A 25,044-nucleotide genomic window follows, 5' to 3' on the forward strand; every position below is an offset into this window, starting at 1 on the left:
GGCTTATCTCCAGTAACAGTCAATATACCTTAAGGCACAGTAAAGGTTAGTTTTAGCAAAGCATTATTCAATATACAAAATAAAGGTTGTAAAACCAATATTTGACAAAACATGGAGAGTATTCACTCGCCAGAAGATTACAGGGAACCACTTTAAATGTCTGATAGATAGATAGATAGATAACACTGAAGTAACAAAAAGATACCCTATAGTCAAACTAAATTTAAAAAGATACATTCATAATTACTTCTGGAGCATTTTGAAATCTACAGATTTACAAGTTTTTTTTGGTATGGGCATTGTTTATTCTTCTTAAGTTCAAGGTTATTATAATATTTATTTTTTACATTTACTGTAGCTATCTACTTACTACCTCAAAATACATACTTTTTAAAATGGCATAGCAGACTGTGATGACTTTAGTCCATCTCCTGCATTAGTAATGCAGTATTTCAGATTGTGTTAATTAAACGTAAATGGGCACATCTTTGAGGATACTTTCTTGGAGCGCTTGTGTTAGAATATCCACTACTTCTATCATTAAAATAGACCCAACTATCTTAAAAAGGATAATACATTGAAAAATAAGCATTTTTTCAGTGGTTTATCTTTGCAGTAATTGTTCAACACACACACTTATACCCACATATTCCCACAGGTGCTAGAATTAAAGATTTACACAAATACAGTTCTTTGGTATGAGCATTGAAGACTGTTTATACAGAAAATACACATACAAGTCAAATCCCAGGAGTGATAAAAAAAAATAAGATTGAAATCTGGCAGTTTGAATGAGCACCTGTATTTCACTTTGTTAATATATCATCTGAGAACTACAAGTTGGCTTAATTCCATGGGAAGTACATTTCAGCAGGGTTTTTTTTTTTTTTTTGAACTGTAGTCTTCTGACTTCACCATTTCATGTTCACGATGCTGGGAGTTTTGACTGCTGCCCTGGAAAATAGGCTGATAAAGTTTGTGCTTTTACCTGATTCGATAACAGCACTCTTGTTGGCACTGAAAAAATACAAACAAAAAACACACACACATAAAATAAAAAAACATTGTTATTTTAAACAGTTTTTTCAAAGACAATTTTACTTCAGTTCAACCTTTCTATTTAAAACACAACATAACAAAATAAAAAAAAACACACAACATTTGGTAACGTTTATTATATTTAAAAACTTAAATGAATACCAAACTACCTGCATTACAGGGATTGTGGCCTTTCTGTGCTTTGAGCGGAATGCTCTTTTGCAAGTACTTCATGTCTAATCCAGGAGCATCACTGCAAATGAGTGTTTAACAAAAGTTTAGAAAATTGTCTCTGGCACATTACTCTGTAAACTATAAAAGTTTTTTTTTTAAATGCAGATACCTGACCAATGAAACATTACAATATTGTTGCGAGGAACATACTTTTTATTTGTGGCATGAGGTATCATAGGAGTGGAAGTTGATGGACCTGGTCTCGGTGCAAATGCACTAGGGGTTGCGTTATTCATTGAAAGGGGGCTGAAACGCACCTGCAGGAATAAAGGATTGAATGTTACAGCAAACCAACCTCTTTTTACACTGTTGCTACGCAATGTACAGTACTTTAACAAGAATATACATTTCAAGAAAACTGCAAATTTGCCATTAATATGTATAATGCACAAATATGTTTCAAAACAGAAAAAAAAAAATCGGCCTATAAAAAGACAGAAAATATAAAAAACAAGAATCACAGAAGATGCCTGCCTGGGGTCTGTGTCTAATCATACTGGGGCCAAAAGATGCCGGATGCATTCCTTGGGCAGAAGGGGCGTGCTGGGGCAATGGGGAGACAGAGAAACGAGTGCTGTAGAGAGCTGGGGGCTGTTGCTGCAACGACAAACAGTAGTGTTAAAAGCCAGCTTTGATCATCATATGAAAAGTAAAAAAGACTAAAAATGCTTAAACATCCAATATTTATCATAGTTGTTCCACTTATGAATAAGTACAGCCGTTATTCAAAAATAGGCAGCAACTCACCATACTAAATTAAAATACTGCAGAAGATTATCCCAATATTTATCAAAGCTTTTTGATACTCAAGGTTGTGTTACATAAGTAGTGAGAAGCTACCCAGTAAGACTAAGGACTCTGTAGCCCATCTAAAGTTGCATTTTCAAGGTTTCGTTCATCCAGTGTCATGAAGTCAACCTTGACCAAGAAATTCAGACCACCTACTTCGATCAAAGTTCTTTGAAGAACAACATGCTCAAACTCATCCAATTTCTTTGAAGAAACGTCACGTCCAAGGTAGCAGTCACACATTAAGCTTGCTGATGACATAGCTAGTGCCTTTTTAATATACCAAATGTATTGCTCAAATAAAAATGGATCTAACTTTGATCCTATTTAATTTGACCATGAAAACAGTGCTTACGACAAATTGGAACAACTCAGATCCAACTTCATGTACATTTATTTGACGCTGAAAACACACTTTATATAGTTACAAAAACAATGCAAATTGGAAATTAAATTCATAGAGGTGGTGAGAATCAATAGGTGAAATCAACACTGATATCGGAACACCATCAACAACTGATTTGTTATTAGTAAATATGTTTTATATTTCATTAAAAAAAACAAAAAAAAACATTCCCTTAAAACCACTATACTTTTGTGGTCATTTGTTTTACTTGTATGTAAAACATTACAGTTGTAAATGACAAATGTCTACTTTATCATAATTGATCATTGTTTGCTGAACCAGAAATTACAAACTAAAAATCAACAATTCATGTATGTAACACCAGTAAATAAGCACCATTGTTCCTGTCAATGCAAGGTAATATTCTGAAGAAATACTGACATGCAACTATTATGCAAACCTAGTCTCGACCAAGGTAATCCCCATACCATCTGGCACAGCTGCAGGCGACTGCCACATTTTATATAACAGATCGATCCGAGAACTTACTGACATGACCAAAACAGCTGGCAGGGAATCCACCACAAGCTAAAACAACCCAATTAGACAGTTATCTACATGTGCAACCACACAGTTAATCTGCAGGGAGCAAAATTAGGATGGATTAACAGTCATACATCCTACAATTACAGTACTGGCTACAGTGGGCCATGGGATAGGTCATCTGGAAAATCCAGAGTTCAATCCCTCAGTCTTAATGGCCACAATACATGTTTTAGCAACACTGCAAGAACTTATTCTTCCCAGTCTTTGCATTAACCCTCCATCAGCGGCAAGGGGTTCGACCCGAGGGAGTTGAAAAAAGGCATGTCTTTCATATACTGCACAGGCTACCATACACAACTGCCTGAAAGAGAAGGCGACAGGAAATAAGCCCCAATCTAGAGGACTTTCAAAATGTAATAATTTGAATTTTGATTGATTCATTTTACGAATGTTCTAACAAAGCTGTGTGGCTTTGAAGAGGATGTGGAACAGATATTCTGTTGATCAGCAAATCCACAGATTGTGCTACGAATCCACAGAAAACTGTTGATTCGTCATCAAAAGCACAGTCAGAACAATAATAGAAAAACGAATGCCATTTTATTATGCAAAAATCATTTCAACAATTAGTTCATTATAGTTAGGGTTAGGGCTTCTGATTTTTGGTTTTAACCAATAAAACATCCGATGCAAAATAAATTCAATTGCTGGATAGCCAATAAACACAGGAAAACACCAGAAAAACTGTGGAAATTGTTAATCAATTCACGTTGACTTTACCCTTTAGAGATTTAAAACGAGATTACAGCCAGGATGGAGGCTTGTTAGCAGGATTTAAAGCTGTATTACAGTTAAGATACAGAGGATTTAAAACAGAATTGTGGTGAAATGTACAAATCAAAAATAGCTAAAAATAAGCACCGAAAAATACAATTAATAAAATCCGATAAACCAAAGCCCTAATTATAGCATTACACATTTCAAACATCACCTACAAAATAGCTTGTTTTAGCATTTCACATTTTATATAGCTTTTGATTTCTTCCGTTTAACCATTGTTCAAACAAGCTTACAGCCTACTTCTCAAACAGATGTCTGGCAATAATATTTAGGCCGAGATCCATTTAGGTTTGGCAAAAAACGATCAATAACTACTCAGTTCACATTCCTTTGTTTTTTTTTTTTTTTTGCATTTTCATTTTTTTAATTCCACTTTCATATTCTACATCTAAAACAGTTCTCGCTACTATCTTCATTTACAAGAGACTTACGAGAGAGTAACAATGAGAGACTAACATTTTAACTGTTTAAAGTAAGCATAACAAAAGAGCAAAAACCAAATCCAATGAGCAAATCAACAACCAAGTATCAAATTAGGAGGAAATGTTTTAAGTGCCACAAACAACTCAAAGTGTTGAAAATCGGTATGAAAAGAATCCACAATTATTATTTTTTTTTTTCGATTCAACAATTATCATTGTTTATCCCTTAGGAAAACTATAGCTGACCACTTAAATTGTTTATCAAAAGTATTATGTTCACAGTATTTAATAAGAGATAATGTTCCAGTTTGTCATCTTACCAGGCTGTTCTGCATCACCGAAGGCTTTGATGAGGTGTTACCAGGCATGGCAGAATCACAGAACCCAGCTGTTCCTTGCACTGAAGCTGTCTTATTTTCATTTAGTTGTTTATTCAACCAAGATATCACTGGAATAGATATTGACACACTTAATTGTATTTAATACCACACTTTATGATTATTATCAAAACTTGTTTTTAAATACAAGTATCTCTGCATATATAAATACAGAGTACTGTATCAGTACAATAGTGTAAAACAAATACATATTTGCCAATACATACACTTACTCACCATTTTCATTCGTCTTAAGCAACTGTTTACTTTCATCCAATTTTTGTGCTGTGCTATCAAGTTGTTCTTGCAGCTTTGCGGCCTAAAGGGAGAAAACAATACTTTCTAATGTCATATTTGACCAAGTTATCATAATTAAGCATGTACAGAGTCATTGGCGTACATGCATAAGCAATCATTTTTACAACAGAAGTGTGTGCAGCAAAGCACGGGATGCAATCCCCAGCAAAAGGGATACAGAGGTGGTGTCTTATGGAGAGGGTTCTGCACATTTACACACTTCTCCATATAAATGGAAACACACTTTTTCCAATTGTTATGACACTGGAGTATCAGATTGTGGGGATATATGACGGTGTCTCTGCCTGTAGATCAGTCTGTCTGCATGTTACACATATTTTTACATCCATCCTGAGGACACAAGTTATAACACATATATTTATTATGTCATTTTAATTCATGATAAGAACACCTCATTTGTTTACCTAATGACATCTAGTTCTTAAATACCACTTGTCCAATTTTCTTTTAACTATTAAATGCGATATCTGTTTCTAAGCCTCTCTGTACATGCTGTTGATATATGGTCATCAACATTTCATCATACTGATCTCTCTAATTTTGAATTTACAGCCGTGGCGAGGGATATGTTACTGATATACTTGCATTTACCTCGTCTTCCTTTTGTTTTAATGCATGTTTCAAGTTGTCCAGCTCTAATGTTTCTTCTTGAAGCATTTGCTCCTTTGCAGTAAGAAGTTTCTCTTGTTGCATAGTAACAGCATTTTTTAGTTTAATTTTTTCCATTAGTTTCTTCATATCCCCCTGCAACTTTTTTATAATTTCATTGGCCTGTGGAGATGACATTCCAGAAATGTAACCTAATAGCACACCAGAGAAGAATTAACTTTTTATTTTTTTTATAACATATACATCTTTCTGTGCATTACCTTTAAAAGCTCCTCTGACAGAGATTTCACAGTGGATTCGAAATTTCCAATTAGCAACTGTTTGTGTTCCACACTTTCTTCCAACTTTTTCTGAAAATACATACAAGCATACTTTTTTCTTCTTTATTCTTTTTTACTTCCCATGTAACTAATGCAATAAATTGAGAAAACACGGACCGACACACAGAAAGAACAAACGTGACACAAACTGTACTAATGTCTAAGTTTCTCAAGTTAGATTTCACAAATCGTACTTGGTTTTCGAACCACTGGTTTTGAATTTAGTCTGCTGGATACTTTGATTCAAACATTTCTTCAAACATACAGAAAAGTTTAAGGTGGAGTGTATAAATACCTTATGCTCCTTTGCAGTTTCAAAGGCATCTGTTGTCCTTGTGACAACTTGCTCCTTATCTTTTACTTCCTGCTCCAACACAGCTGCCCTTGTCCTTAGCTGATTCAGCAGCTTCTCCTTTTCATGACACTCTGAATCTAGGGTAGAATTCTCTCTTCTCAAGGAAATTACTTCTTGTTTAGATCGATGATAGTCCTGTCAAACAGCACAGTATAACTAAACTTACCTTGGACAAAATTAAAAATCACATTATACAAGGGATAATTGAACATACAGTAGGTTAAGTTGTTGTGCAGCGCAATCCTGTGATAAAATATTAATTTGCCATTCCAGCAACACACTGTTCAGCAGACACTAATTTCAGCATTAGCCTATGTCCTACCACATAAAATCTCTAAACTTTTTTCTTTTTTTTAAAAAACCTTGTTTACCTCTTCCAGGCCTGTCAGCTTAGCCTCCAGCTCTCGAATTGCAGAGTCTGATTTGTACTTTCTCTCCGTGAGCTCTTTGTTGGTGGATTCCAGTTCTGCTACTCTGCTTTCTAAGTGCTGCACTGCTCTGCTGTATGCTGTCTCCATCTCCCTTTTCTGTTGCTCATACTTTATCTGGCACTGGGACTGAATCTATGAAAAGCAATTTAAGAGAGACAAAACTGCTGTAACATACAGCACTGGGGTGTCTCCTAAAACATTAACTTTTTTGAAGCAACATAATTAATGAATGAACAAGAATATCCGACTTGAGTGTGTCCAGATATCCAATAAGCAGAGGACATCTTAGATTAAAAAAAAGTAGAGAATCACAATTTGAGTTAAAAATAAAGTGAAAACTTATACAGGGTTTTCTTCATGATGTATATGTGCTGCAAGTATAACAGGTAGTGTTGTAAGTTTCACTGCCATTCGAATTCGGACCTGTGACGGTAAGATAAGCCTCCACTCAGTTACTTTGGTGCCATGAATAGAGTTCTCATGAGGTCGGCTACATGACTTCACATTGATTTTTGAAGGAGCAGGGTTGCCCTGGGTGACAGAAGCAAGTGCGCATTGCCCCGGAAGCAGCAACGTTCACCCTTTCATCTGTTCCGATCCATCCAAGCTTCTCTGGATTGAATCATCAGCCCAAATTATGATTAGAGCAAAACGTTTCTTCATCCCTGCTGCGATCTGGCCCATTGTGCCAGCAATATGGCTTGAAGAGAATGAACAGGAATGTTCCTTGCAGGCATGGCTGTTTGTTACTTTGTCTGCTTCCAAATGCCGATCATGTATTTTGTGTCGCTCGACCCAGGTCAAAGCATGGAGCTGGGTAGGCGCACCAGTGTGAAAGGGGCTGTAGATAGCTGGGATCGACTACCAAGGTAAAGGGGGTAGGTGTTGTGTGATGCATTGCTGTTCAGGTTATGATCGTGGCCCACATAACAGAGTGCAAAACTGCATGCGTGTATGGTTGGCCGTTTGTTTCCAGTCTCAGACCACAATTGTACTATGAGTGATGAAGCACAGCTTTAATGTATAGCCTATAAATAATCCATGGCATTCAGTAATGAAACATATTTCACATTTCAGAAAGGAGATGGTTCTATAAAAAGTTTTACATACATACATACATACATACATACTGAGAAAAATACCTGGCACTTGTTGACTCTCCATTCTCTACTCTATGTTGGGTGAAGGAAATGTGAGAAAACAGGATTCTTCTGTATCATGCAACCAGATGTATGGTATATATGAACACCATAAACAGCTCTGGTGGCCCTAAGTTTAATATATTGTTTGTAAAAAATAAATGAATAATTCAAATAAAGCACACTATTGTAATAACATAAATCACCAAATTGGACCCTTCATGCCAGGATTCAGTTGACAGTCGGCTTTTTTTTTTTTTTTTTTTTTTAAGGAATGTCTCTGGTTTTTACAATTCTCAAAGTAAGACCTCTGATTTAAAACACCAAAGAACATTCAGAGGAAATATATCATAGTCGATGTTGCAATTTACATAGTGGAAGAAACCCAGAAATCGGGACAATGACATGGATATCAGTCAATGCATTTGAAATATATATGAATTGCTTAGATATTATTACGAATGTACTTGATACTTTCACAGTACTTTTTTCACTGTAACGCAAATGTTGAACTGACACCTCGCTACATTGCAAGCAAAAATAAGTGTGAAAGCACGACCTGGATGATACTCCAAAAATATATTTCATGAAAGCCAGGTTTTACTGTTTTGTTCAATGTGCAACGTATCGGTAGATTACAGTCGTAAAGCAAGCTGTGACGAACAAACAAACAGAACTGAAAACTGTACCACAGCAGAAGTACGACAAACTACACAAGTCTTAAATGTGTTCAACTAATTTGTAAACTTTAACGAACATAGGTAGCATGCAAACAGATAAATGCAAAGATTGAAAAAGGAACACACAACTGACCTGCAGAGATTTCTCTCTCTCAGCTGTAACATCCTGAGTGTGCCGGTTTGTCAGCAAGGAGGCGTGAGATGACCATTCATTCCGCAACCTCTCTAATTCTTTATTTTTTTCAGCCAAAGTCTACGCAAAAGAACAAAACAGGGATTTCAGATGAAAGCTGAAAAATATATTCAAAAATAAATATTTTTAAAAGAATCTATGGACAAATAATAATAATAATAATAATAATAATAATAATAATAATAATAATAATAATAATACCTGCTGAGTTATACTTAATCTTTTAGATAGGTCATCCTCAGTTCTGTGAAGCTTTTCCTCAAGCATATCTTTTTCTGTCTAAAAGCAAAATGATTGAAAAAGTTAAATTGGCTTTTATTTCTGGTTTGTTTTCAATTTCACTGTTGGTCCATTTAGACTAACCTTTAGCTGGGAAAACGCAATTTTGGAAAATATAAAATTCACTCAATTAACAAAAAGGATGTGGAGGACATTTTTATTTTGAGGTCTTATTACTCTATAAAACGTATTTCTCTTAATTTGTGACCATCTTTCCTGTCAAATTTTGCTTAGGGATGTACAGGGAAGCCATTGAAGAAGTCATAAACTCTTAGGTCACTGTGAAAGGTTAGCATTGTGGCCAACGCTGGTTATCAGCAGGAAGCAGACCCAGGAGTCCGAAGCTGCAGGTTCAGCACCGATGCGATATTAACAATACAGAAACACAAATAAAAGATTTAAACAAAACACTTCAAAAACAGAACAGAAAAAACAGCACCCAAGCTGAGCTATCACGGTGCTTGCACTGAGAGCACACCCTGCTGCACTCAGCCTCTCCCCCAACCAACTCTCTCAAACATGTGGCTGGGCTAAATTGATTTTTAATTAATCAATTAAGTTCCAGCCATGTTCTGCACAAGGATTCTTCACACACATTGTAGTATAAGGGTTTACTATCTATACAGACAAACAGAAAAGAAATATGCTCACTTAGGACATTTATACGTTATTTGGTATGTTAAACTAAGAAAGACAGATACAGACAGAGACGATGTATATATTAAACATTAAAAAAAAAAAAAAAAAAATGAACAAATTGAAATATATACTGAACCTTTAAGCTTTTGAGACAGATTGCTAAATACTTTTTCACATCAGTGTCGTTTCCTGGGAGCAGCTTCAGTGAAAGGTGAGTAAGGTGTTTGAATGGGTTTGTTTCTATTACATTCAAACCGGCCGGCAATCTGTCTAGGACTGAAGATGATGCTTCCAATTGCAGTAAAAACCTTTAAAGAAATTAAATCATATATTAAATGCTTAGCATCATTTGCTGGGCAGATTGAAAGTTGATCTAAAGCATGTTGTGAACACCACAGTACAGTCAATAACAGATGGTTTAACAGTGAAGACTGCATTTCGAAGTACACCATTATCCCCAGGCACAAGATACCTTGGATTTAATCATGTTTAAGCAACAAGTATCCACATTATTCTTTAAACAAAATGCCACGGTTATTAAAATATTTCTTAGTGCTTAAGAAAGTCTACATATTTTATATTTACAAATATCTGGTCAGGATGTTTTATACACACAGCTACATTCATAACCTACCTTGGCACTTCTTTTGTTTGCTCCAAGATGCATTGTTCTAAAAGGTCTATAAATCGTTGAGGGAATGATGAAAATTCTACTAACAATCCTTGCTGGCATTTTAGGCTAGAAAATAAAAGATTTCATGATTATATAAACACATGTGCGCAGCTGCAGAGAAAATACAGGTACCATGCATATTGGCTTTGCATATAATGTAGAACAATCTGATTTCTAACAAAATGACGATCATAAAATAACAAAGGCGCAATGGGCCATATTTCCAAAGTGTTTTGTCCAGGCTTTAATTAACAATCCAACTCACTTAAGCAAACAAGCAGGAGTTAAAGACTGAAGGAAAGCTGTACAACCTAACAAAGGCGTGGCACAGCTTTAATGGCAGAGAGTGATGGATCTCATTTTAGAAGCACATGGGAGGACTGAACTTTGCTCCTCTGCAACAACAGCAAATATAAAGGGTATTCCCTTCAAGAATCTGACACAACACAAAACAATTAAGTATTTTTTCCCAAAGCATTAGTCCAAAGTCACTGTAATCAAACAACCCCCTGCTGCTTCTCTTAAAACAGCTGAATGATATTTATCACAGCTAAAGACCACTCGTATGTTCCTGGAGAAAATACAGATATGGATATAGGTTTAGACACATACTGTACAGTCATACTGCATACAATGTTTTCCTTCTCACTCTCTACATGAAGATACAAATATACTGATTCGTCTCACAGGGCTTTATATAAGATTTGACAGCAGCTTACAGTTGATATTTACAGCAGATTGGGAAAATGTCACACGTCAGTCAGTTTAACTTCTCAGTTATTGTTGGGAGAAATGTCAGCGATTGTTGGGTAATATCTGACATTCTAAAGTGTCTTATGTTGACAGTGAAGGGGAAACAAATATATAATTTATACAGTACTTGTGTAAAGTTCCCCAGCCATCAGTATGCAATCCAGAACCAAACTATAGAGAAGTGTTTCAGTTTTGCATCATGAACCATCCTCCAATCAATACACCAAATGTCAGTTGTTCTTAAAGTCGTGGCCATTTGGATTTCTAAAATGGAATTACAAACCTAATTTAACTTGAACAACTTTTTTCATCTTGTTTGTTTTGTATTACTAGGCCAAAAAAAAAAAAAAAAAAATGTAAAAAAGTTGATGTCATCTATAATTATAACACAGTGCCAGATTTAAAAAGGGTTCAAATACAATTTACATATTCTACAACCACTACAGGTGTTTTTTTTTGTTTGTTTGTTTTTTTAGGTGGAGGGATTTCTATACCGTACCTCTGGAAGTCTTCTTCACTGATCGTGAGGTTGTATAGAAAGAAAGGATCCGTGTCATCAGTTAGACGGACGATCAAATCCTGTTAAATTAAAATATTAAAATTACATTTTCAGTCAACGGCATTAAGGTGAATAATAACTTAGGATGACATCTAAGGGAAAGGTGTTTGCTGGCCTGAACTACTGGAACTGGACACTAATGGACTATTCAGCTCCTAATGTAGAAAATATGAAAAAATTCAATTGTTTTCATATTTTAATATTTTAATTTTAAGCCAAGCATAATTATTTTTAATAAAAATGATATTGTTTTTAAATGATATAGTCCAACACTCACATATTGCCAACAAAATCATTCACATTGTCTGACAGCAAGGCATGACTTTTGTGCATGAATTCACACAAAAACACACACACACACACACATATAGATAGAGATAAATATATATATACACACACACACACACACACACCATATTACTTCAATCTGGCGCCGTGGCGCTTATTTTAAATTGATCAAAATTATTGCAACGCTTAAGAGGGCGACCTTTATTAATAATACTACAATTTTCAAACATACAATATTTTATTACATGATTTATGACATTTTAGAAGAATCGCGGTTGCTTATTTTCTGTAATACGGTAGCCTACCTGTCTGTAAAAGCATGTGGCTAACCTACTTTGACTATAATACATTTATCGGTGACAGTAACCAAGAGTCTATTAGGTGGGAGTTGGAAGGTCAGGAGAGTACTGTACCAGCGAATCAGAGGTGTGTATTGGTTAATAAGGGGCGGGACAATGCTCGTGTGGCACTTCAGTCAAAGAGTGTAGTGTAGATGTTTTTTCTGAACCAAAAATGACCTCAGAATATCAGCTTGATTTCTGTAAAAACTCAAATATCCTACTCGTCTTTTTTTCTCACTGTAACTTGCTCGTTTGTAATTTCTCTGCAAGAGAAACCAAAATAATCTTCTCATAGATAATAAACACATTGTTTTTATTTGTACATGATTGAGTATTGAAATAACAATTGAACTAAACACAAAAACAACAAAACCACCTATAAGAACTTCTGTACGTAGTTTATCTTGCATTTTCTTTCAGAACTGTACTACCATAAAATAAAATATGCTTACTGTGTGTGTGTGTGTACATTAGTTTGTAATATACTTGCTAGATTGAGGCTCTCGTCTTTTCGGGGGTGTTACATGTACATAGTCAATGTTGTGCGCTTATTTGTTTACTGTGTGTTTTTGTTTTAGTAGCGGGGAGAAAAAAATACCTTAATGTTTCTTTATTGATAGCGTTTATTCGAGGGTGGCCTCTATTATAAAGCTGATATGACTTCGCCGTCAATACGAGGGCGTCTTTAATTCAAGGGCGTCGCCAAATTGGGGAAATACGGTGTGTGTGCATGTATATTATATATATAATTAGAGGACAAAAAAATGGTCACTTAATAGGGCGTTGGGCCACCACGTGCGGCCAGTAAAGCCTGTATGCACCGTGGCATAGAGTCTACCAGCCTCTGGAATTCTGCAGGAGGGATGCGGCACCATTCTTCCACAAGAAAGTCAATCAACTCATGCCTGGTTGATGGAGGTGCAAAACGCTGTCTCAGGCACTGTTCCAGAATATCTCAAATGCTCAATTGGGTTCAGGATCTGGTAACTGAGGCGGCCATGGCATATGGATAACATCAGTGTCATGCTCAAACCACTGGGTGACCACACTTGCTCTGTGGATGGGGGCACTATCATCCTGGAAGACACCCCCACGACAGGAAAGAAATGCTGCAACATGGGATGAAGATAATCATTCAGTACCATTAAGTACCGATTAGCATTGACCTTGCGTCCTAAGGGAATGAGTGCACCCAAACCATGCCAGGAAAATGCGCCCCACAACATTACGGAACCCTTCACTGTTGTAACCAAGCACTCAGGGCTGTAGAGTTCTTTAGTTTGGCGCCATACGTGCACTCGTCCATTTGTTGAGAACATGGTGAAGGATGATTCATCTGACCATATCACATTTCTCCACTGCTCAGTAGTCCATTGCCTGTGCTCTTTGCACCACTAGACTGCAAACATGCATTGTCAGGTGTGATGAGCGGTTTGTGCACTGCAACTAGACTATAGTATCCCGCTCTGTGGAGTTCTCGGCGGACAGTTTCTGATGACACTGGCTGCGAGCCCCAGGTTGAAATTTGCAGTCAATTGATCTGCAGTTCCTGGCCTGTTTTGCCTTGCACTTTGAATTAATGCATGGATGGATCCTGGAGTTTTTGCTTCCGCCCACTGTTGCCCTTTGATGTCTTTCCCTCAGAGTTCCATGCCGTCGTCACCTTAAACACCGTTGCTCGTGAAACATCAGCAAATTGAGCTGTCTTGGTCACTGAAGCTCCTGTCAAATGCACTCCAACAATCACCCCTCTTTCAAAGTCACTGAGGTCTCCTCTTGCAGCCATGCTAGCCATAATTACAGGCAACCAGGCCTGTCCGGAATTTTTATACATGACCCTAAGCATGCTGGCCAAAAAATGTGGAGGTAGAAAAAAGGCATAGGGCTTACGGTCCCCTTAAGATCCCAGCAGCAGTAGAATCTTATTATATTCGGACCGACAACACTTTTTATATTATTATTATAGGCAACTTACAGGTCCTGCAGGGCAGTACAGGGTTACAGTGCAAGAAAAAAACACAGTATAGTTTACAGGAGGTGCAAATAATGCTGCTAAAATACAATATGAAATAGGATGCAACAAGTTAGGATTACAAGAGCTGAGCTCTATAATAACAATAGTGCATCAGCTGAGGATCCAGTAAGGTGGTGTGTAGATCAGGGAAGTCCAGTGCATAGTAGAAGGCATAGATCAAGAGATCTACAAGTGCAGTCTAAACAGGTTTACCCCAATTTGACTGTTAAACACATTTTCTCCACTACCTAACAGAGAAAAGACAACAGTAGCCCATCATAGTTTATTCTAATATACATAACTGTACACACTGTCAGCGTCTGTTTAAAAATACACTGTATACAGCATTGATATAGCATTTCGATTTCAAGCCAACGTCGCTACCATCCTTTGCATCAAATATTTTTATAAACACATTTGTTACAGTAGGAGAAAGGCAGACAAAAATTAAGCATATTCTATTTAGACTTAATTTGGTAAACTTAAATGACCAACAAAATTATATACCGTATAGGCAAAAAAGAAAAGTGAAAGTTTACCTGCGCTGGGGAAAATATACAAATGCTGCTGGGGAAAGGCTAAACACAACTTCTAACAAAAATTAAGAGAAAAAAAACACTAACAAGTAGATTTATTCCCAGAGAAAGGAAGGAGCGTCACAATGCAATAGGCATACAGGCATGTAGTGTCTTCTGGGAATAGTAGTTTATCTGGTACATGCTGACAGGTGTTTCAAATTAGCAGAACATGGCGGCGAGAGACTCTACGGTGCAAATATAGATTTGCTGAGTGATGCCGACCTCGAGACAGACAATGTTGACCATGACACGGTTCAGTTTGTATTAACAGTGAACACAATTGCTTTTTCATTTTCTAATTATATTTATTTCAGTTTTACATTATAATAGAGTCACTATAGCTAATATTAGATTCAATTGCAGATTTTTCAACACTTGTTTAAAATTACATATTAGTAACAGTGGGTTTACCACTGAATTAAAGTGATTTCTAAGGTTTTGAAAGCACTGGTTGATGCTCGTCTCGTAAAATGAGAATGCGTGCTAAACAACACGTTTTTGACCAGGATGGTCTTCCATGGCAGAAATGCAGACAAACTACAACTCCTGACATCCACACATGTAAACAACATGCTGACTTCCTATCTGACTTTGTCAAGTTTTTTAATTTGTCCTTCCGTTATGATGGATTTCTTTTTATTCTGCTCACTTTTAAAAATCTCCTTGTGGCAGGAGTGATGTCAGACCAGGGAAACAGCACACAGACAGCGATACGGGGCTGAAAACAGCTACATCCGTATATTTAAATAAAACACACCAAAGAAAAGGGCACATTAGCCAAACAAATAAACACTAACAAATAGTACCTTTTTGGATCTCACTGGTAGCATCCGCTGTCACTCTCAACCCCTTTAAACTATCTCCCATCTAATGAGCCTGGAGTGGGTCTTTTATATTCTGTGGCTGGAGCTATAATTACCGCTTTTAACAATTACCTTTTTAAGGCTCCAGCCACATTCCCACAAGCTTTATCAGGATGGGGTCTGTTCCAGCCATATTTAAACATACTATAACAACAATAACAACACAAATGAAAATAAAATAAATAAATAAATAAATAAATAAATACACAATGGGTGGGCACCCTGTCACACAATCGAATATGAAACTGAATTATGCAATTTCCATTCTTCAACACGTCACTCATAATCAAGCACAGAGTAACAGTGCTTCAGCAGGGGGACGGGAGGGCTCAGACTACATCATGTGACCTGTTACTGCTAATACTGTGGTTAATAGCAGAGAGGAGTTTATAACAGATTTGCCTCCTCTGAGAAGCCAGTACTACTACGAATGTAAGAATGTGAAATCTAACGTTTTGGTTAAACCTTAAATCTTTTTTTTGCATTTAAGACAATATTTTTGTTTTTGTTTTATTTTATTTAACACTTAAATTATAATGCTACACAACAGATATTTTCATTATTTTATCATTTGTACTCTTTTCAATTAAAATCTGTTTTGATATTCATGATGTTAAAAAGTACTATCAACAGTAAATGCCTTTAAAATGCCTAAAACACAAATATAAACTACAAAGGATTATATTGTACTTGGAAACCTATTGTACAAAATCTGTCAACACATTGCTAACTGTAAAATAATGTACTGTAAAAGGCAATAAGGAGGATATGGTAAAGAATGTAGTAATGAAATACAGTGCTGAATTCTGATGTAAAATTAATTTGTAGGGCTAAAATCAATCATTTTAGAAGCAATACTCCTTTCTTTACCTCTATCACAGCTCCCCTGCAACTATCAACACAGTACAGTATATGGAAGACATGCCTTTTTTAAAATTCCCTAAACAAAAAAATAATAAAACCATATTTGTTAAAATACTGTACTTTAGCAAACAAGGACGTGCTTGGTATCAAAATAAAGGTAATCAATTAACATTTAATCCTATGCAAGGACCTCCTGGGATCTTCAATGAGTTATGAGAAATGTTCATGTTTAACTCGCAGGGGTGCATTTACACCCCTTGCCACTGACAACCGGTTAAAGAAAGCTATGTTTGCATAACTTTGCAGTAACCTTGCACTAATTAGGTGATTTCACCTACACAGTGGACTGACCCAACCAGCTATTCCCCCTTGACTGAAATGCTTTGTAGCCAGTGCTGGAGTGAAACGATCTACACTTAAATATAAACGCAACATGCAACAATTTCAAAGATTTTATTGAGTTACAGTTCATAAGGAAATCATCAATTGATTCATTCAAGATAAATTGAAGGCCACTGATAAAAGGCCCTAATCTATGGATTTCACATGACTGGGAATAGATATGCATTTGTTGGTCACAGATACCTTAAAAAAAAAAAAAAAAAAAAAAAAAAAAAAAAAAGGTAGGGGCATGGATCAGAAAACCAGTCAGTATCTGGTGTGACCACCATATGCCTCATGCAGCAAGACAAATCTCCTTCGCATAGAGTTGATCAGGCTGTTGATTGTGGCCTGTGGAATGTTGTCCCACTCCTCTTCAATGGCTGTGTGAAGTTGCTGGATATTGGCGGGAACTGGAACACGCCGTCGTACACGTCGATCCAAAGCATCCCAAACATGCTCAATGGGTGACATGTCTGGTGTGTATGCAGGCCATGGAAGAACTGGGACATTTTCAGCTTCCAGGAATTGTGTACAGATTCTTGAGACATGGGGCCGTGCATGATCATGCTGAAACATGAGGTGATGGCGGTGGATGAATGGCACGACAATGGGCCTCAGGATCTTGTCACGGTATCTCTGTGCATTCAAATTGCCATCGTTAAAATGCAATTGTGTTTGTTGTCCGTAGCTTATGCCTGCCCATACCATAACCCCAACCCCACCATGGGGCACTCTGTTCCCAACGTTGACATCAGCAAACCGCTCGCCTACACAACGCCATACACACCATCTGCCATCTGCCCAGTAGAGTTGAAACCGGGATTCATCCGTGAAGAGCACACTTCACCAGCGTGCCAGTGGCCATCGAAGGTGATCATTTGCCCACTGAAGTCGGATATAACGCCGAACTGCAGTCAGGTCAAGACCCTGGTGAGGACGACAAGCATGCAGATGAGTTTCCCTGAGACAGTTTCTGACAGTTTGTGCAAAAATTCTTCTGTTGTGCAAACCCACAGTTTCATCAGCTGTCCGAGTGGCTGGTCTCAGACGATCCCTGCAGGTGAAGAAGCCGGATGTGGAGGTCCTGGGCTGGCGTGGTTACACGTGGTCTGCGGTTGCAAGGCCGGTTGGACATACTGCCAAATTCTCTAAAACGACATTGGAGGCAGCTTATGGTAGAAAAATGAACATTCAATTCTCTGGCAACAGCTCTGGTGGACATTCCTGCAGTCAGCATGTCAATTGCACGCTCCCTCAAAACTTGAGACATCTGTGGATTGTGTTGTGTGACGAAACTGCACATTTTAGAGTGGCCTTTTATTGTCCCTAGCACAAGGTTCACCTGTGTAATGATCATGCTGTTTAATCAGCTTCTTGATATGCCACACCTGTCAGGTGAATGGATGATCTTGGCAAAGGAGAAATGCTCACTAACAGGGATGTGAACAAATTTGTGCACAAAATTTGAGAGAAATAACTTTTTGTGCGTATAGAAAATTTCTGGGATCTTTTATTTCAGCTCATGAAACAAACAAACATGGGACCAACACTTTACATGTTGCATTTATTTTTTTGTTCAGTGTAGTAAGTGTCAGCCAAAAAGACATGCAAACTAAGAACTTTATAATGTTTGCAATAACAAGACAACAGAATTATTTAATTAGCTATAACCCTTTAAGACAAAATGATATGAAGCAATATAGGGCTACTGAACATCTGTTTACTTAGTGTGGTAATGTGACTTGAAGTCAAGGCAGACAACGGCAGGAATAGCACTCATCCAGGGACAGAACTGTAGTTAAGCGCTTTTCTGCGCACAAACACTTAAAACAAAACAAACAAAAAACCTAACTCCCACTGAAGTACTAATTAACTTTTCCCAATCCCTAAACTATAAGCTGGACGGCTAAGCCATTTATCGGTTACCAAAACACTTGTTACAACAACTCATTTCAAACAGTACACAATATTCACATACCAGTAGATTTCTTTTCTGTCTGACCCCTTGACTACATTTTCCTCCCCCTACTAGATAATGAGTACATTCATGGAACATTCAATATATTACCCATGGAGTTTTGTAAAAAAAATAAATAAAAAAAATACAAATAAACATTTACAGTACCTTTTTGTGGACTGGGTTTGATGCACTCCGAGTTTCAACTGTTAGTCTAAGCTCTCCGAAAAAAAAAAAAAAAAATATATATATATATATATATATATATATATTATATATATATATATTATACTTATGACAGCTAGTCATAAAAGTTTTATTTTAAACTCTACTGATACATTCAGTATTTCAAAATAAACATTTAAGTATTTTTTTTTTTTCTTAATGCAGGCTGATCCCTTCTATGAGCAATATTACTAAAAAAAAAATAAAAAAAAACCACCATAAATCCTGAATATTTGGTTACATTCATTATTTCAAAAGTTTCAGTTAGGGTGCATGTGATGAGTCAAAGGGATTTCGGTCTGTGATTCAGCCTCCCGACAGTAGATGGCATTAAACCAACTCGGGACTTCCCTTACCAAGATCTCGTGACCATGGCAAAAGTCATCTTTTTGAGGGGCAGCATCTTGGTGAGGGGCGGAAGTACGAGTAAGTAAATTCCAGGCTCTGGTGTCAAATGAAGGATAAGGACACTTGTCAGTTGGGGATTGGTGTTCCACAGACTACAGAGGCGGGACATTACATACTAAAGGGAACGTACTACTGTGTTCGGGTTTGGTCCGAAAGTAAAATAGGAGGAGTAACAGGTGGAGGGAGAGACTAGTTTGGTGCAGCGGGATTTTTTGAAAACACTAACATTTCTTTTGTCTTTTTATTGTTTATGTATGGTTCGCCACAAAGACGATTAAAGACGAGTTCTCACGATCTGTTTTGGATTTCACCCCTGCACTCCTTCCCTCACACCATTTTGTTTTCTTTTGTTATTTAATTATTTTGTTGTGTATAGATAATAAAAATAAATTATTTTATTTCTGTACACATAAATTACTGTCTGGACATTCCATTTAATACACTCTCGCCTCACAGTGCCGGAGAGTAAAATTATATTTTTAATGAACAGCAATTGTAGAGATGCTGCCTTGCATGGAAACATATCTGAACATTATGAGGTTGGATCCAACATCCTGCACATCCTTACTGCTCAACTATCCTACAAAAATGGCACCTTGCTAAATGAACCATCGTATCAAACTAAAGAACTCCCTTTGCATGTCAACTTGATTTGAAAAGAATCTGCAGTAAATAGATTATATACACCACTATAATGTCCTGCTTTGCACTCTATCTTTCACCTACTCCTTGTTTCTGTTGCACACAGGGCTGCAAGCTTTAAAATAACCATTCAGATGTGACACTTCTTTTCCTCAAGCAAGCTTAATAGCTGTAGTCTAGCAAACTGCTACATTCATTTAAATTATGGGTACTGTCCTATATTTGTGATCACAAGTATCTATAAGTATTCACCCTCTTGGACATTTTCAGTTTGTTGTGTTACAACCTGAAATCTTGATGCATTTAAATGGGTGAAAATGTCTTGGTTAGATAAGTATTCACCCCTCTGAGTCAATACTTAGTAGAACCCCCTTTGGCGGCAATTCCAGCTGTGAGTCTTACGATAAGTCTCTACCAGGTTTGCACATCTGGATTGTGCAATATTCACCCATTCTTCTTGGCAAAATTGTTCCAGCTCTGTCAAGTTGAATGCCACACATTCTCAATCTGACTCAAGTCTGGGCTTGGACTGGCAACATTAGGACATTCACTTTCTTGTTTTTAAGCCACTGCAGTGTCACTTTGACTGTGTGCTTGGGGTCATTGTCCTGCTGAAAGGTGAATCACCGTCCAAGTCTTTGGTCTTTTGCAGACTGAAGCAGTTTTTCCTCAAGGATTTGCCTGTATTTAGCTCCATTCATTTTGCCCTCAACCCTGACAAGCTTCCCAGTCCCTGCCCATGAAAAGCATCCCCATAGCATGATGCTGCCACCACCACGATTCACAGTAGGGATGGTGTTATCTGGGTGATGTGCTATGTTGGGTTTGCACCAGACATAACACTTTGCATTTAGGCCAAATAGTTCAATTGTTGTTTCATCGGACCACAGAATCTTTTGCCACATCTTTTCAGTCTCCCACATGCCTTTTTGCAAATTCCAAGCAGGATTTTACATAGGCTTTTTTTCAGAAATGGCTTCCTTCTTGCCACTCTTCCATTCAGGCTAGATTTGTGGAGTACCTCAGCTATTGTTGACACATGGACAGTTTCTCCCATCTCAGCCATGGAACATTGTAGGTCTTTCAGCATTGTCATTGGCCTCTTGGTGGCTTCTCTGACAAATGCCCTTCTTACGCAGCTGCTCAGTTTGGGAGGACGGCCTGCTCTAAGCAGATTCTGGGTGGTGCCGTATACCTTCCACTTCTTAATGATCGACTTAACTGTGCTCCAAAGGATATTTAATGCCTTTGAAATCTTTTTATACCCCTCCCCTGATCTGCACCTTTCCACAAGTTTATCCCGGAGTTGTTTCGAAAGCTCCTTGGTCTTCATGGTAGTATATTTGCTTTGAATGCACTACCTAACTGTGGAACCTTATGGAGACAGGTGTATTTAATCTGAAATCATGTGAACCACTTTTTTTTTTATTGCACACAGATGGACTCCACTTAACTTATTGTGCGAATTCTGAAGGCAATTGGTTGTACCTGGGCTTATTTAGGAGTGTCATAGCAAAGGGGTGAATACTTACCTAATGAAGACTTTTTAGATTTTTATTTTGAATTGATTCGGTTTTTCATCCACCTCCCCCCCATTTTGTCACGCATTGAAAGTGTTGAGTAGGTTGTGTAGAAGAAAAAATCCCATTTAAATGTATCAAGATTTCAGGTTGTAACACAACAAACTGTGCAAACATCCAAGGGGGGGGTGAATACTTCCTACAGGCACAGTACAAGGTTGGCACTTTAAACTTAAGTGCTAACATTCCATTTATAAATTAAGGCTCAGGGTTAGAAACTTACGCTTGTCCGAGGTGAATTAAATCTGATGAGAATAGTAGTCCTCTGGGCGAGTATATCTACGCATATACGCTCACGTTTAGTCTTGCGTTTTAAAAAAATGCAGGGAAATAAATTTTCTAATGGGGTGTAGCAGTGGTGAATAAGCATTCACAAATAATTCTTAGAAAACAGACACTCGGAACTGAAACCTCCCTTCATCTTCCCTGCAATGCCAATCCCACTTAATGGTGTTTTATGTTTGTGTTCTCCCTCTATGCGGGATGCAAAGTTCATCGTTTGAACTTGCTGAAACACGTTGCATCTTTTGAGTACATGTAAAATCATTTTACAAAAATATGGAGATTTATACTGGATTATGACCCTGACTGAAGATGTCATTAGCAAAAGGGGCCGGTTGCACTAATGAGGTCAAACCATAGGTCATGTTTTACTAAACATTTTAAAACGAATAAAGAAACAATTACCATAATGAACATTATTGTTGTATGTTGCTTAAAACATAATAACACAACATATTCATAATAAAGTTGAGGTCTTATCTATAAACAATAACACTTTTAAAGCTTGGGACTCGCTGTCTGTAGCTTGGTGTTGTTTACATTATCGTCAGTATCCTTTACATGATTGGAAGCTGAAATTACTTTTTGTAACACACTTTTCTTATACCAATATAGTACTGATGAGCGATAATCAGTTTGTCTGAAAAACAGGCTTTAATCACTGATAATAGGTGCACAGGCGGTGATTCTGCGAGTGCTCTGGGGCTCAAGCACCAATGGGAGAAAATAAAGTCCCATATAGTGCAAATAAATCAAACAGTCTATCTCTGCAGCCTGGACCCTCCAGCCATGCAGTCATGCGTGAAAAAATTCCATGAATATCAACACGCTTTGTAGGCTGTAAAATATTTAGTTGCAATTTAGTTTAAATCGGAGCAAAATCATTTTAAATGATGTCTTATTTTCGAAAGACTGGTTTTATGGTCTTTGACGTGAAATACCTGTGCATGCATGATGTATACAAGTCATTGACTGCATAAATATTTTTTTATCTTTTATTGATTTATTCATTATTAGAGGAGATCCTGTCTTGTTCATACAAGGGACATTTTGAAACAGTGTTGATGAAGATTATTATTTAAAATACACATGACTGTATTACACGATTGCAATGGGAATGTCAGATTATATGTTAAGATACATATCACTGCATGCATTATTACAGTTACCCATATCACACTGTATGACACTTACCTAATAACAACGAATCACAGTAGCTGAAAAAAAGAAACATATGAGAAATATTTTTATGTGACTGGGTTCAGAAAATAATGATGAGGATTATTTAAATCCACAGGAGCAGTTCTTGAAATGTTTTAAAAAAAAAAAAAACATTATTATGCCTTGATTTGATTAAACCATCACTAATTTAATAGATTGTTTAAAAACAGTATTATTACGGATGAATAATGACGTCTATTATAACCTGTGCATGCATGACTGCATGGCTGGAGCTGCACGGCTAGAGGATCCAGGCTGAAGAGATACCCCTCTCAATAAATCACCTGTTCTGTCAAATTATAGTGTGGCTGCTTCACAAGCAGAAGTGTTATTGCAGCATAAAAATATAAAACACATTTATACAAAGTCTCCCAGCTTTCTTGAAAAGATCTGCGTTTCCCTAATTTTTCTTTTGTATTTATTATACTCTCATTGGTATCTATAATAGATTCAGTGTTTATTTTTTAGCAAAATAAAATCTAAGCCTATTTTTAGTAACTGTTGCTGATTTCAACTGGCACTTCACATAAGGACTAGCAAGTTTCAAAAGGTACTAGTCCTTTGGACTGGTAGCACAATATTGTTAGTTTCTAACCCTGAGGCTGTAATGTTTTTCAGTTATCACGGATTTCATGATTTCCATGAAATTAACCCATTGCCATGTAATATTTAGTTCCCTGTGGAAATTTCCATTTCTGAAAGAATAGCATAAATATACATATTTTGTAGCAAAAGTTTGCGTTATTGACTCGCTACCTGTTACACTGCATTTAGGAACCTAGCAGACAGTTCAGCTTGCTTCTGGTAAATGACTGAACACACTGCATAGAGCTGCTCCATTTCTTAAACGTCTTCAATGAAAAGACACTGGCGGCATCAGAGAAGGGAGATATTTTTTTAATAAAGATCACTCTGTCCAGTATGAGACGGGGTCATTTCATGTGTCTTATTTTTTACATCCATTTATGTTTTTATTTTGTTTGATAATTCACTGATGGTGAAAACAGAATGTCTTTAAAAAAAAGGTGGGCATAAACTAAATATTCTACAAGTTAGCACTTACTGTTTTTTGGGTACGCATTTAAATATTTAGGAACATTTGTTGAATCATAACTCTAGAGAATTATCAATTTTGAATGGGACAATGCTATTCTTTCTGCTTTAACAAATTGTGTTTAATCATGAAATACTCCTTTTTAGACCATGAAATAAGCCATTTTTTACAGTGAAAAAAATACATCCTTACAATGGCTGAATTTAACAACAAGGACAGTAAACATTTGAAACAACATGGAACTAGATGTTGGTTAGGTCAGGATGGGAACAAGATGAGAAAATAAACTCCAGGTATCAAACTTGCCCGTGGGTTCGAAGGTAAATGGTGTGTGCAGGCAATAGAAAAGCAGTGCAATTCATGACCCCAGAAAGGGTCTAAAGTTCGTAAAATAAATAAATAAATTAAATTGTACACATTGTTCTCCATGTGGGCCCCCCCACATGGAGAACAATGTGTACAATTTTTTGTATGGAACCCCTTTAAAAAAAGTTATGACAAAAAACGTTATTTGTCTAGGTCAGGGGTCTCCACCCTGGTCCTGGAGTGTTACTGTGGCTGCTTCATTTCAGCCAAGCTCTCATTTACTTATTTACTTATTATTGGCTTAATTAGTCAAGATTAACAGGTTTTCCAGATCTTTAGCCACTGATTATGTAACGACACCTATAAAACCTACAAGATCGGGGTTGTACAGAACCAGGGTTAGAGACCCCTGGTCTAGGTCATCCCCAGATAGACAGGTGAGGTCAAAGAACCTTAAAATGGGCATTTTTGCCACCGTCTCATAGTTCTTTTGCAAG

General features: G+C 37.0%; 1 protein-coding gene and 1 long non-coding RNA gene across 2 annotated transcripts; both read right to left on the bottom strand.

The window, feature by feature from the left end:
- Positions 1 to 301: 301 nt before the first annotated feature.
- Positions 302 to 1,612, bottom strand: LOC121294457. The gene is made up of 3 exons (XR_005946796.1): positions 1,423 to 1,612; positions 1,209 to 1,291; positions 302 to 1,017 (listed from the first exon to the last, which is right to left on the bottom strand). It is a non-coding gene; the product is annotated as an uncharacterized LOC121294457 (long non-coding RNA).
- A 9-nt stretch (positions 1,613 to 1,621) lies between these two features.
- Positions 1,622 to 25,013, bottom strand: LOC121317315 (spindle assembly abnormal protein 6 homolog). Its single transcript, XM_041253164.1, has 15 exons — positions 24,921 to 25,013; positions 18,998 to 19,048; positions 11,481 to 11,560; positions 10,190 to 10,294; positions 9,692 to 9,863; positions 8,839 to 8,916; positions 8,578 to 8,697; positions 6,566 to 6,757; positions 6,135 to 6,329; positions 5,780 to 5,869; positions 5,502 to 5,681; positions 4,830 to 4,911; positions 4,536 to 4,663; positions 1,747 to 1,869; positions 1,622 to 1,630 (listed from the first exon to the last, which is right to left on the bottom strand). Exons 1-15 carry the CDS (start codon positions 25,011 to 25,013, stop codon positions 1,622 to 1,624), a joined length of 1,698 nt encoding a protein of 565 aa, XP_041109098.1.
- Positions 25,014 to 25,044: the final 31 nt, after the last annotated feature.

The sequence above is a fragment of the Polyodon spathula genome, chromosome 1 (genome assembly GCF_017654505.1).
Source record: "Polyodon spathula isolate WHYD16114869_AA chromosome 1, ASM1765450v1, whole genome shotgun sequence".
NCBI lineage: Eukaryota > Metazoa > Chordata > Actinopteri > Acipenseriformes > Polyodontidae > Polyodon > Polyodon spathula.